The 12,486-nt window shown below is 38.2% G+C and overlaps 1 protein-coding gene across 1 annotated transcript in view; it reads left to right on the forward strand.

The window, feature by feature from the left end:
* LOC126480962 (kalirin) overlaps window positions 1–12,486 on the forward strand; it is a 1,643,174-nt gene that overhangs the window by 1,602,386 nt on the left and 28,302 nt on the right. Inside the window, exon 41 of the mRNA XM_050104391.1 lies at window positions 5,745–6,195. Within this exon, the coding sequence (XP_049960348.1) occupies window positions 5,745–6,195 (451 nt within the window). The remainder of the gene's footprint in view (window positions 1–5,744; window positions 6,196–12,486) is intronic.

Consider the following 12,486-nt stretch of genomic DNA (forward strand, 5'->3'; position numbering starts at 1 on the left):
AAGAAATTGATAGAGGTGCATTTATAAAAAGGATGTGGTTGTGGTGTAAGTTGAACTTCAAGGATCCCATTAAACAAAGTTTTCTTGTATTCATCACCATTCACTTAATTTAAAAATTATATTTGCATCTTAATGGTCAAGTGCCACTAAAAAATATATGAAAAAGAAAGATCGCTACTCATCACATAGTGGAGATGTTGAGTCGCAGACAGGACAACAAAAAGACTACTAAACATGTAAGCTATCGACCAGAAGGCTTTCTTCCAATGCAGACAACATAAACACATGCACATGCGCACGCACACACACACACACACACACACACACACACACACATATCTCAGACATGACCGCTGCCTCTGGTTGCCAGGAGCAGCCTGTTAATTTTAATTGTAACTGTGAAACATCAGTATATTGCTTTATACAAGAATTTGAAATACAAAGGTGTAGAGGAGGTGGAATTATGGGTCCTTAGTCCCCATAACAATAACTCTTGCCTACTACTTCCTTATTTCATGACGATCTTTGTCACCTGGTCTGCAAGATCTGGTCTGAAAAACAGATTTGTGTTAACAGTGTCACTGCAATTGTGATGCAATCTCAAAACTGAGCGTATGTAAAATATAAGACTGATTTTCATCAGTGAATTTTTTACTCTTGAAAATTTAGGTATTTCAGTCTTGATTTCTATGTCCTCATTCCTTTCTTGCACACACTGCCTGTTCTGGGTAAAACTTTGGGGCAGGTAGCCACAAAACTCAGAAAAAATGATTTCTCATTTACTGTTTTATTCTTTGTTTCTGCATCTGGCAGGTAACAACTAAGTTTTGATAGGAGAAACTTACTGTCTGTCTATTTCCAATGTTCTTAAGATCAGGGAACTGGGTAATGTCAAAGCATTTGACCATACAAGGGATGAATACAACTTCTTGCAGAAATGAACTGTCCTGTGCATGAGGGCCTCAGTAGAAAGAATTTGCTGCTCAGATACAGTTTCTCTTCACACAAAGCAATGCAGTAAATTTCTTCTTTGGAGGTTTGATTCCACTGTAAGAGTTCTTCTAATTGTTAGTATGCCCTTGAGGAAACTGAATGACAACCCTGTCCTATCAATAATGTAATTGTCATATAGTTCTCATTGTCATAAATTGTTTCTGGGCTTTTGTTCACTGCCCTTCTTTCATTGGCTGTCATCTCTTGCAAAATTCTTTAAAATATAACAATGACCCAATTCAAATTGGACTGTGCAACAGTATTTTTCACTTATGGAAGACACTATCTATTAAATATTAAGACACTTGTGTGTACAAAAATGATTAATTGTTCTTTTTTTTCCCTCAGTATTGTTATCCTACTTTTCAATATACTCTAAAATTTCTTCCTTTTTGGACATGTTGATTTTAGAGTAAACAAAACAAGATCAAGATATTTGGGTATAATAGCTTCAGCTACTGTGAGACATTAGGGAAGGGCAATCAAAGGAATTAAACAAACAAGTAGCATGTAATAGAAAATTCAAAATAGATGATACGTTAAAAGTTTAACAGCAAAGTAGGATATTTTATGGAAGTAATTAACAGAAAGCAGATGACAATAATTCAAATTTTTAAGTCATCCATACATGAATTAGATGTAACATGCACCAGTCTGTATATGCAACAATCACAATACGTACTCTCTCTATAACAGCTGTAGCTACATGTTAATGGTGGAAAAGTGCATAGACAACTGGCAGTACCCTTTCTTGTGCTCTACCAAATTACATGTTGTCAGTACCATAAAATTTCCATAATGAGGCAACTGCAAAGATTTCTCAGAGTAGAGAATGACCTAAAAAATTTGGTAACAAAATTTTGGAATAAAAGAAGCAAATGAGAAATTTAAGAAACAAATTATACACAGATAGTGCAGAGAGTTATTTGTACTGAAGCTGTAGAAGTTTTTGTATCCAGACTCTTCTTCAAAAGTCATTGAACTTGGGTGGATGGTGTAATTTCTCATTTAAATTCAAATGGCATCAGGCAGGCCATCTTGCTGCAAGTGCTCTCTCTCTATACTTGAAAAGGAGAATAATGAAGAAATCTATGGATTTATTGTTGCCTTGCTGTCTCACATCTTTTCATGTGAGCAATAGGAAAAAATTGTGGTAAAGTTGACAATGTGAATAGTGTAATTCATAGAGTTAAAAAGTAGCTCAGGGTTTCATATCTCATTGATCACAATGTCATTATGCACAAAGTGCTAAGCTCAAAATGGGCAAGTATTTGAAAGAAGATTAGCAGTGTCTATCCCATCATTTGCACTAATAAATTTAGGGACGCCATACAAGAAGCTAAAAATTCTGTGTTAATTACGAGAAAGAATGATCATTTCTCTTTTACTAGTGTTGTTAATATATTTATTAGCTCAGCTAAATGTTCTGAAAAACAATAAGAAGAAAATCATTAAACATTTTTGTAAACAGGCTGTTCTCACAATAAACTGGCACACGTATTCTAATCATTGTTTATGTTCTATTGATTGCTGATATTAATGAATATCCAAATGTAGAAACTCAGTTTGAGAGCACATACTTTAAGGGAGAGAAGAAACCAAAAATGTAAGATAAGGTAATTCACAAGTCTCATGTCAAGCTTGCTTAAATAAGACAATGTACAGAACAGCTCAAAATGAGAATGCATAGATTCGTGAGGAGTGAGTCAGTTGGCTTTATTAGGCTTGTGCATCAGACGAGCTTGACTGTTCTGGATAGCCACTAAGAATCAATTTTGTTTATGTACATGAATGATGACCTACAGCCTTCTGTTTTTAGCCCTCTCATGTCATTATTTGGTGTTGTATTTCCTGTAAAGGCCTCATTGTGATAAAACACTCAGATTGATGTAAACAGTTGGTTTTTCTACCAGCCCATTCATCATTCTACCTCCACATCAAATCCTGCAAATGATTGTGTCAACACCTACGTGCATATCTATACACATTATGTTCCATTAAAAACTAAAAATGTGCTAATACTTGCACCTTCATCAGATGTGTGTAAGTGTACAAGTGGAGCAGATGACTCAATGGGAAAATGGGTTTAACTCCATAATTAAAAAAGGTGTCCTGAAGTTGTTGGGAGAAATATAGATAACTAAAAATTATGAATGTGATGGACAAGTAACAGAGTAACATTACAGATCACTTTCTGAGTGGAGTATAAGTTCTGTGATCGAAAGAGAACAAGATCAATGAAGTAAAATAAATGCGTGCAAAATACTCTCACTTTTAATTACAAAAGAAGGGTCTCATTGGTTGCTGAAATAGAAACCTTTATTTCTGCTGCAAATCGATTTCAATCACTTTGTGACCATCACCAGTGCTTGTATTAAAGCCTTGTGCACTCATAAATACAAGCCATAAAATAACAGTATCTGCTCATATTAATGAAGAGTTCTTGTTAGACCAGAGGTACAAATGGAGGTTGATGCCAATTCTGCTTCATGTTATGAAGACAGCTTCCAGAAATAAAGTTGTACAGTGGAATTAAAAGTATTAGAAGAAATGTTTGTTAATTTTAATAACTAAAAAGGTGCAGTTAGTTGATAACAGAGATCCAGAACAGAAGATTAGCAGAGATAACACAAGTGCAGCAGTGGAGAGGATGAGCCATAATTAGTAATGGTATTTGGGAAGAGGTATGTAGAGTGTTGTCTACTTCAAGGCAAGCTGGGTGGATATGCCAGTTACAAATGATCACTCCTGATTTTGGGTTTTTGATGAACTACATCCACTCCTCCTGGCTATGAGGATGTTTCAGTGCTTTAATTTCACTTTGTAACTAATTCAGGAGAAATGCTTGGTTCTGAAGTAAAACAAGAAGAAAGAAGAAGAAAACAATAACAACGTAACAGTGTATGAAGCAAACTAGAATCAGTCATTTACCAGGTTCTTCAGTGAGAATATGTGAAGTGCAGTTAACAATAAAGTCATGAGTCCCTCATAGTGTATGCTCCTTGGTGTTGTAGTAAATTTCCGAAAGCTGGAGATGGTTCACACTTGTGCAATGTTCTACACTTTTCAATTGGTCCTGGTGGATTTCTTTTCTGTATTTCATCATATTTGTATGCAGAAGATTTTCTTGAAGCAAAAAAGAATAGATAGTTAATTGGGTTAGTACGTATCAAAGGCTGTACATTGTCAAGTAAGATCAACAATTAACTTCATAACAAAGGCAGAAGGATAAAGAAATGAAATTTCATGATAAGAGGAAAATGCTAATTTAGTGGTGCTGAATTTGACCCCTTTTTTGGCAGAGTATACAGAGCACATGTATTGGGGAGACGTGTCATCATCATCGTCTTCATATCCTTCCAGCAAGCCAGGTAGGGAGCTTACGAGCAATTTACTTCCATTTTGCTGTATCTTGATACACTTCTTCTCTTGATGCAGTTTCTCAGTTTTCTTTTCTGGTCTCCAGATCCAGCCGTCTTTCTCTGGGTTGTTCTATTGGTCTTTTCCCCTGCACGTTTCTCTCCAAGTATTGTTTTGGCGGGCAGTTACTGTCACCCTCTTCACATGTCCAAACCATGTGAGCTATGTAGTACTCAAGTCTCTCAGTCATTGACACATCCACTTGCAACTCTCCTGTGATGTATTCATTCCTAATTTTATCTCTTCTAGCATTCCACAATGTTGATTGCAGAAACTTAATTTTACTTGTTTGTAACTTACTCAAATCTGCCTTGTTAATTACACAGTGCTATTGGAGAGATATGTATCAAACAGTAGTATTAAATAAGGCTAGTTATACAGTTGAAAGCAATATATTTATATTCAACTGTTGATTTGCTAGGCATAACCTGGATGAGGATTTTTCTGTTGGGGTTTATCTGGTTAGCCTTTGAAGATCCCTCATCTAATTAACCCCACAGAGGATGGATTACCACACCATCTATGCTGTTCCAAAGGTCTCCTTCTGTGCTGAAGATGTCATTGTTGTCTTTGCCTGTAACATTGGGCAAAATAGCTTGCTTGGAATATGTTCTGTGGATAAATGTTTTCAAGGACATAAAAATTAATGAGAAACTTAATGAGGAGTGACACCATCTGTGTAATACACATATCCGAATATAATGAATAAATGATTTGCAAAAAATGTGCTCAGTTTGCCTACAGTGGAGAGTTCTTAACAAAAGACTGGCAGCTAGCTGTGTTAAGGTATATATAATAACTGTATATTGTATACTGTAGGCAAGAAGTGCGTGCATATATTTAATCATTTTACTTTTAATTTTCGATATGAATAATCTTCACTGGGTGCTTCTGTGGGAAAGAAATACTTCACTTCACTTCACTTTAATGGTTTACCAAAAAGAGCACTTACTTGCTATTCCTTACAATTTTTTCATACTACCTGCTTAAGTGTCAAGAAATAATTTAATTTCTTAAAATTTCTGTTGTTAACAACAAAAGAGGGACATGCAACCACCAATAAACAAATATTTTTTAATTGACCAGTGGCTGAAAGTAAATGTAATGTATCCAGCATATAAACTTTATTACCGTGTTATTCTGCTGGCTACTTAATCTTTTATAATTTTTGGTATTGGCAGCTGACTTCCTTGCATATTCATTTTGCCTTTGCACCTGCCCGTTTATTGATATATGTTTGCATGCTTTACATGTATCTTTTGCATGCTCTGTTTTATGTTTAATCACTGTTTTATTTATTTTTTGTTTCTCCCTTCTTGGTTTCTTCTTAGCTCTGCTCCAGAACTGAGTTCAGTTTGGACCCCTTCATTAAGGAAGAGCTTGTCACACCCTGCATCAAGTACAGAAAAGGAAAATGGAAGAGCTTATAAGAATTTTGATGACTCTGCTTCTCTTCCTTGTCCCAGCACTGCAGCTTCTGCTCTTCTTGATGCTTATTCTGTGCCCAGCAAAGCAATCTATGATAGTGATCAAAGGAGCTTTACTTCAAGTGCAGATGAAAGCCACTGTTCAGACAAAAGTAACAGAACTCAGAGCCCCACAAAAATGAAGTTGAACTTTTTGGAGGGTTTTCGCAACACACTACGTTCACGGACTAAAAGTGATGTGGCTTGCTACAGTGAGTGTGAATGGAACAGTGTCAAGCCTTCAAGTCCATACACAGGTTCTGGCACTGATAAAGGCATTGCAAGGAGGTGGTCTGAGGCAGGCACACCAAATCTGGTAAGAAACAAAGGCAACATTTCTGTGAATACCTTCTAATCTGGACTGACTTCTGAGCACCCGTTTTCCTTTATAAACTTCTGCATGAAATTCTGTGACAATTACTTACCTTAACCACCACTAACCAGTTACCTACAATTGTATGGGATATTAGTAGCATCAACTGATACATGTAGTGTAGAATATATACTAACTTTGGAAATGTAGATCATTACTCACATCATAGATCAACTCATGAGTAAGTGAAATGTTATAATTTTTTTGTAACTTAATCAGTTTTTCTCAAGAGAGGAGGTAACGGAAGGCCACTCTTGCAAACATTTCTGCAACTGAAGAGTATGTAATCTAAGTGGGTGAGAAGCTTGGATAATGGGAAGTGGAATAGGGTGATGAAGGTTACACATGGAAAGGAAGGGTGGAGAAGCAAGAATGTGTGTGGGTAAAAGTAAGTATACTATGCAGGACTGGCTGCAACAAGACAAGAAGCAGCTGGAGACAAGTGAACAGGAAAAATGTAAGAAACTAAAAATGAGGTTATCAGTAACATCAGTATTTAAATTGAGAGGGATGCAGCAAGATGTACCAAAACAGCCAGATGTTGAGCAACCATAAATGAGAAATTTAGCAAAGTTGTTGGAGATAAAAATTACAAACATGAAGAGAGGATAAGATGGTGATGAAGGAGAGGGATACAAAGGACAGAAAGCAGAGGGTGGGGGGGAAGGGGGAGAGAGAGAGAGAGAGAGAGAGAGAGAGAGAGAGAGAGAGAGAGAGAGAGAAAGTATAAGGCTATAAAAGATTGTTAACGAAACTGGTATTGAACCTGCTGAAGAAAAGCGATACTGAAGGTATGAGATTTCCACTCTGCAGCAGAGTGTGTACTGATATGAAACTTCCTGGCAGATTAAAACTGTGTGCCAGACCGAGACTCGAACTCGGGACCATTGCCTTTCCTGGGCAAGTGCTCGACCATCTGAGCTACCCAGGCACAACTCATTCCCCGTCCTCACAGCTTTACTTCTGCCAGTACCTCGTCTCCTACCTTCCAAACTTTACAGAAGTTCTCCTGAGAACCTGCAGAACTAGCACTCCTGAAAGAAAGGATATTGCGGAGGCATGGCTTAGCCACAGCCTTGAGGATGTTTCCAGAATGAGAATTCCACTCTGCAGCGGAGTGTGTGTTGATATTAAACTTCCTGGCAGATTAAAACTGTGTGCCGGACCGAGACTCAAACTCGGGACCTTTGAATTTCACGGGCAAGTGCTCTACCATTGTGCTTGGGTAGCTCGGATAGTAGAGCACTTGACCACAAAATTCATAGGTCCTGAGTTCGAGTCTGGGTCCGGCACACAGTTTTAATCTGCCAGGAAGTTTCATATCAGCACACACTCTGCTGCAGAGTGGAATTCTCATTCTGGAAACATCCCCAAGGCTGTGGCTAAGCCATATCTCCATAATATCCTTTCTTTCAGGGGTGCTAGATCTGCAGGTTCGCAGGAGAGCTTCTGTAAAGTTTGGAAGGTAGGAGACGAGGTACTGGCAAAAGTAAAGCTGTGAGGATGGGGCGTGAGTCGTGCTTTGGTAGCTCAGATGGTAGAGCACTTGCCCGCAAAATTCAAAGGACCTGAGTTCGAGTCTGAGTCCGACACACAGTTTTAATCTGCCAGGAAGTTTCAATACTGAAGGTTATTTTACACCATTCTTTTTATAAGAAATATAAAATATGCATACCTTCTTCTCTTTCAAAGTTCTGGTTTTGGAGATAGGAAAAGTATAAATAGTACGTCCATCTACTAACACAAATAATTTGCTCTAAAAGTATTAGTTTTAGTAGTAATTACAGTATTTTTTTTTTTACTTAATGTTAGATGAAGCAAAAGGAATTTTACTTCCTTTGAATTGAAGTATGTCTAATGCATCTACTGCATGAAACTCGTACCACTTGAATGACAGTTATAAGAGTATTGTACTTAAGGCACTTAAATTAATACTTGATATTGTTTCAAATATTCAAATGAAGTGACATAATTTCACAGTCTTTACTGGTGTCATACAGATATGATTTTATGTATGTATAGAGACTCAAGAGGCAAGTGAAAATTTGTACAAATGCTGGGAATCCAACCCAGGTTTCCTGCTTACTAGACAGGTGTGCTAGCCACTAGGCCACCTTGGCACAGCGTTCACACAACCACACAAATTACCCTGGCACAGCTCCCTCCTCAATCTACATTCTTACTGCTGTCCCAGTCTACATTAAATTCCCCCTTACACACAAACAGCCCTGCTGAGACTATCTATGTTCTGGAATAGCACCTCATCAACAAACATAAATGGGGCATCCAGCCTGAAACAGAGCTGCAGGAGCTTATACAAATGAAATGACACAATTTTAGAGACTTTCACTGATCTCACGCAGTGAATGAAAATTGGTACCAAGATCAGGAATCAAACCCTGGTTTCCTGTGTACTAGGCATATGCATTAGCTACTAAGCCACTTTGGCACAGCAGTTCACTCAATTGCATGGATTACCCTGGCATGAATCCCTCCTCAATCCAGATTCTCATTGCCAACCCTGTCCACTTTAAATTCCCCCTTACACATAAACAGAAGTGCCAATCTCTTCATGTTCTGGAATAGCATGCTCGATGCTATTCCAAAACATGGAGAGCCTTGACAATTCTGTACATGTGTAAGGAGGCATTTAAAGTAGACTAGGGTGGCAGTAAGAATTTGGATCCATATCGGAAGCATGCCTAGGTAATTCGTGCAATTGTGCAAACTGTGCCATAGTGGTTTAGTGGCTAACGCTCCTGCCTAGTAAACAGGAGACACAGGTTTGATTCCCAGTCTGTGTACAAATTTTAAATCACCACTTCAGTCTATGTACATAGTTTCAAATATTGTTTTGCATAGGATTGGAGACACTCAAACATTAATTTTGGGCTGAAGATTACACACTTCCAGGTAAGTACTTTACACTCATATTACAGCTAGCTGCAGAAAACACTCTTGTGATAACTAATGAAACTGCACTACACGCAACACACGTGAATAATACAAGTTGCAAAAGATATTGATAGCTCTGTTCAGTTGATGAGTTACATAGTAACATAGTCAGATCATCTGATGACGACTTCCAAGGAATTTGAAACCAGTACTGTAACTATTAGTGTGATCCAAGCCTGAAAAATACAAAAAATAAAAATAAAAATTGTCACAAGATGGTCATTGTGTTCCCCATGGACAATATGAAAATCTGAGTATTATGTTACAACATAAATTTTAGTAAAATTGTTAATGTTTCATGGTATCAAAAAGACTTGGAGAACAAAACACACATGCTGAAATAAATACCATTTATTGCATTACCTGTTCCAGAAATAGAAACCAGTAATAAATGGCTCATAAACAATTAACAAGTTAAAGGTAGGAAAATAGGAAATAAGGTACCAGAGGAAGTAAAGCTGTAAGGACGGATCATGATCCGAGCTTGGATAGATGTCAGCAGAGAACTTGCCTGCAAAATGTGAAGGCCCTAGTTTGGAGTCCCAGTCTGGCATACTGTTTAAATCTGCCAGGAAATTTCAGACAGTAAAAATGTTCCTTCCATAGTTCTACATACTGCTAGGTGTTAATACAATGAAGAAAACAGTAGCCAGTCACTTTCTGATATTCTTTGATTAAAAGATGTTCTGAAGAATCATAACCTATCCTTGGGTATACTTCCTTCCGTATGTATTTCACTCTTTTAAAAATTAAAAGTCAAATTCCCATCAATGAGCTACTGCAGATGTTCTGCATTGTTGTTGTTGGAGCATATTTGTAAAACTGGTTTGCAGTTGCCTTCTCCTGATGTGTGAGTGATGCATCTGGCTTGTATCTGCAAGTCAATAAGCATTCATGTAGTGTAATAGTGTGGTTATGTTGGATGAATGTGAAGTGGGGGAAAGAGAGTAAAACAAATTAATGATACATAACTTACTCCTGTTGAAAATGGCTAAGAAGAACAATGAACTGCAGATCCCCTTATGCTGAAAACATCGCCATCAACAGTCTCACGCTCTCATTCTGTAAGACAGGGGAGGATGGTTTGAAATAAACTCAGGGCCCTGGCAGATAATATTAGGATCAGGGACTGTGTGCTGCACTTCTCACCATTCCAACAAGATAATTCACAGTTCGCAGTGAAAAGCTTGCATCAAACCATCTCTCTCTCTCTCTCTCTCTCTCTCTGACACACACACACACACACACACACACACACACACTTTTTCTGTCTAGTTTCACATGGTGATTAAATTTAAGGAATTTCACATGGTGATTAAACTGAAGGAAGTATTTTGAATGGATTTATACATAATGTTATTGCTTAAAAGTTAAGGTATTTGAATGGTTGCATGCATAAATAATACTAATTCACCCAAATTAAGAATAGCCACTGCAAGAAAAAAGAAAGAAAAGAAAAAAAGACACGCCATGAAGGAGTTATGCAAACTGGTGTTCATACAGGTATCAACAGCAAATGCAAAACTGTAAACTTTGGTGGCCAGTGGATGAATATGTATTGCTGCAGCACAATTTCACCACACAGCTGGCGAGAGTGGTACCCAGGGCAAAAGTCTGTGAATTTCATTCCATGCACTCAGCTGGACAGTAACTATGAGTCACAGACAGACACGTGAACGATATATGCAGATATCAGAGCATTTGAGAGGGGACATTTAGTTGGGCTCAGAGAAGCTGGTTGGTTGGATTGGTTCGCAAATCATTCAACATTTGAATAAGAGCATGCAGCTAGTCGATGATGCTGGCAAGTATGTATGAACCCTGGCCAAATACAGTGTCAAGTTGGAAGCAGTCAACATAGAGAGATGACAGAACAAGAGGACTGAGCAATCATCAGAGAGGCACTCAGAGCTCCGGATTCATCATCATCATCATTGATCCAATGTGCAACTCGTGCTTCAGTGATCACAACTTGTGTTATTAACAGGTGGCTCACAGACAGGGACTGAGCTCACGTTGCCCCTTACATCCACTTCCATTGACCTCTGTACACCAACAAGCCCATTTGCGATTGTGTCAGGCACACTCAACCCAGAATATTGTTGACTGGAGTAGAATCATCGTCAGTGATAAGTCCTGCTTTGAACTGAGCCCCACAACCAGCAAAGATGTGTCTGGAGATTTCCTGGACAGTGGTGGCATACTATCCTGACTTTGCCAGCCATCCAGCCCAACAACCAGGAGTCCTCGTGCTTACCAAACCCTACCTTGCCCACTAAGGCCACCACATGTCAACCCAACTGAGAACATTTGTGGCATTATGGGTAGGGCCCTACAAAGAGCTCAGGATTTTGGTGATCTAATGTGCCAATTGGATAGAATTTGGCAAAATATCCCTCTGGAGGATATACAAAAACTTTATCAAGCTGAGTAACTGCTTGCATAAGGGCCAGAGGTAGGTCAGTGTTTTATTTACTTGTACAATTTATGAAGCTCTTTCTCTTGAATAAGTCATCCAGTTTCTCTGAAATTGTAATCATCTGTATATTTGTGTAATTTTTATACATAAAATTGACAGTGAAGAGAATCCAAGTCACAAGAACCTTCAAAAAGTAAAACCCTGGTTTTGTGGTAAAAGATTTTTGTTTTATGTGAGACTTCCATTACCATTGAATACATCCGCACTAATAGATATTCACTTTTAACATGGGTATTTAGTATCAAGCTTGTTCAGGAGTTGGACAAAAATATGAAAACACAACTCATTACCATGTGTAATATGATTTAGAAAACCCATTGGCATTCAAAACTGCTTCCAGTCATCTTTGGAGGGATAAATACAGGTCCTTTATGGTTTTCAAGGGAACCTTATGCCATTCTTCCTGCAAAATAGTGGCAAGTTCAAAGTAACAGTGGTGGAGGTGGATAGCAGTCATGGACCCTTCTCACCAAAGTCGACCACAAAGACTCACTGACTGTAGTAACCAGGGGAGATGCTATGTAATTCATCCTTGAGTTCATAAAACCAGTCCTGGATAATGAGAGCAGTGAATAGTAGCCCTGTTGCCTTGGAAGTTAGCATCACCATTGGGGAAAAACATTGTACCATGGGATGGACCTGACCAGCCAAAATGGTCACTTAATCCTTGGCAGTAGTGTGCCCTTGCAGAGTAACCATGGAATCCATGAAATACTATGTTATGGCTGCCCAAATAATCACCAGTCCATGCCATGTTTCACTCTGGGATGTAAACTCTGCCAGAAGTTGTAAACAGTGTG

Source organism: Schistocerca serialis, chromosome 5 (genome assembly GCF_023864345.2).
Source record: "Schistocerca serialis cubense isolate TAMUIC-IGC-003099 chromosome 5, iqSchSeri2.2, whole genome shotgun sequence".
Taxonomy (NCBI): domain Eukaryota; kingdom Metazoa; phylum Arthropoda; class Insecta; order Orthoptera; family Acrididae; genus Schistocerca; species Schistocerca serialis.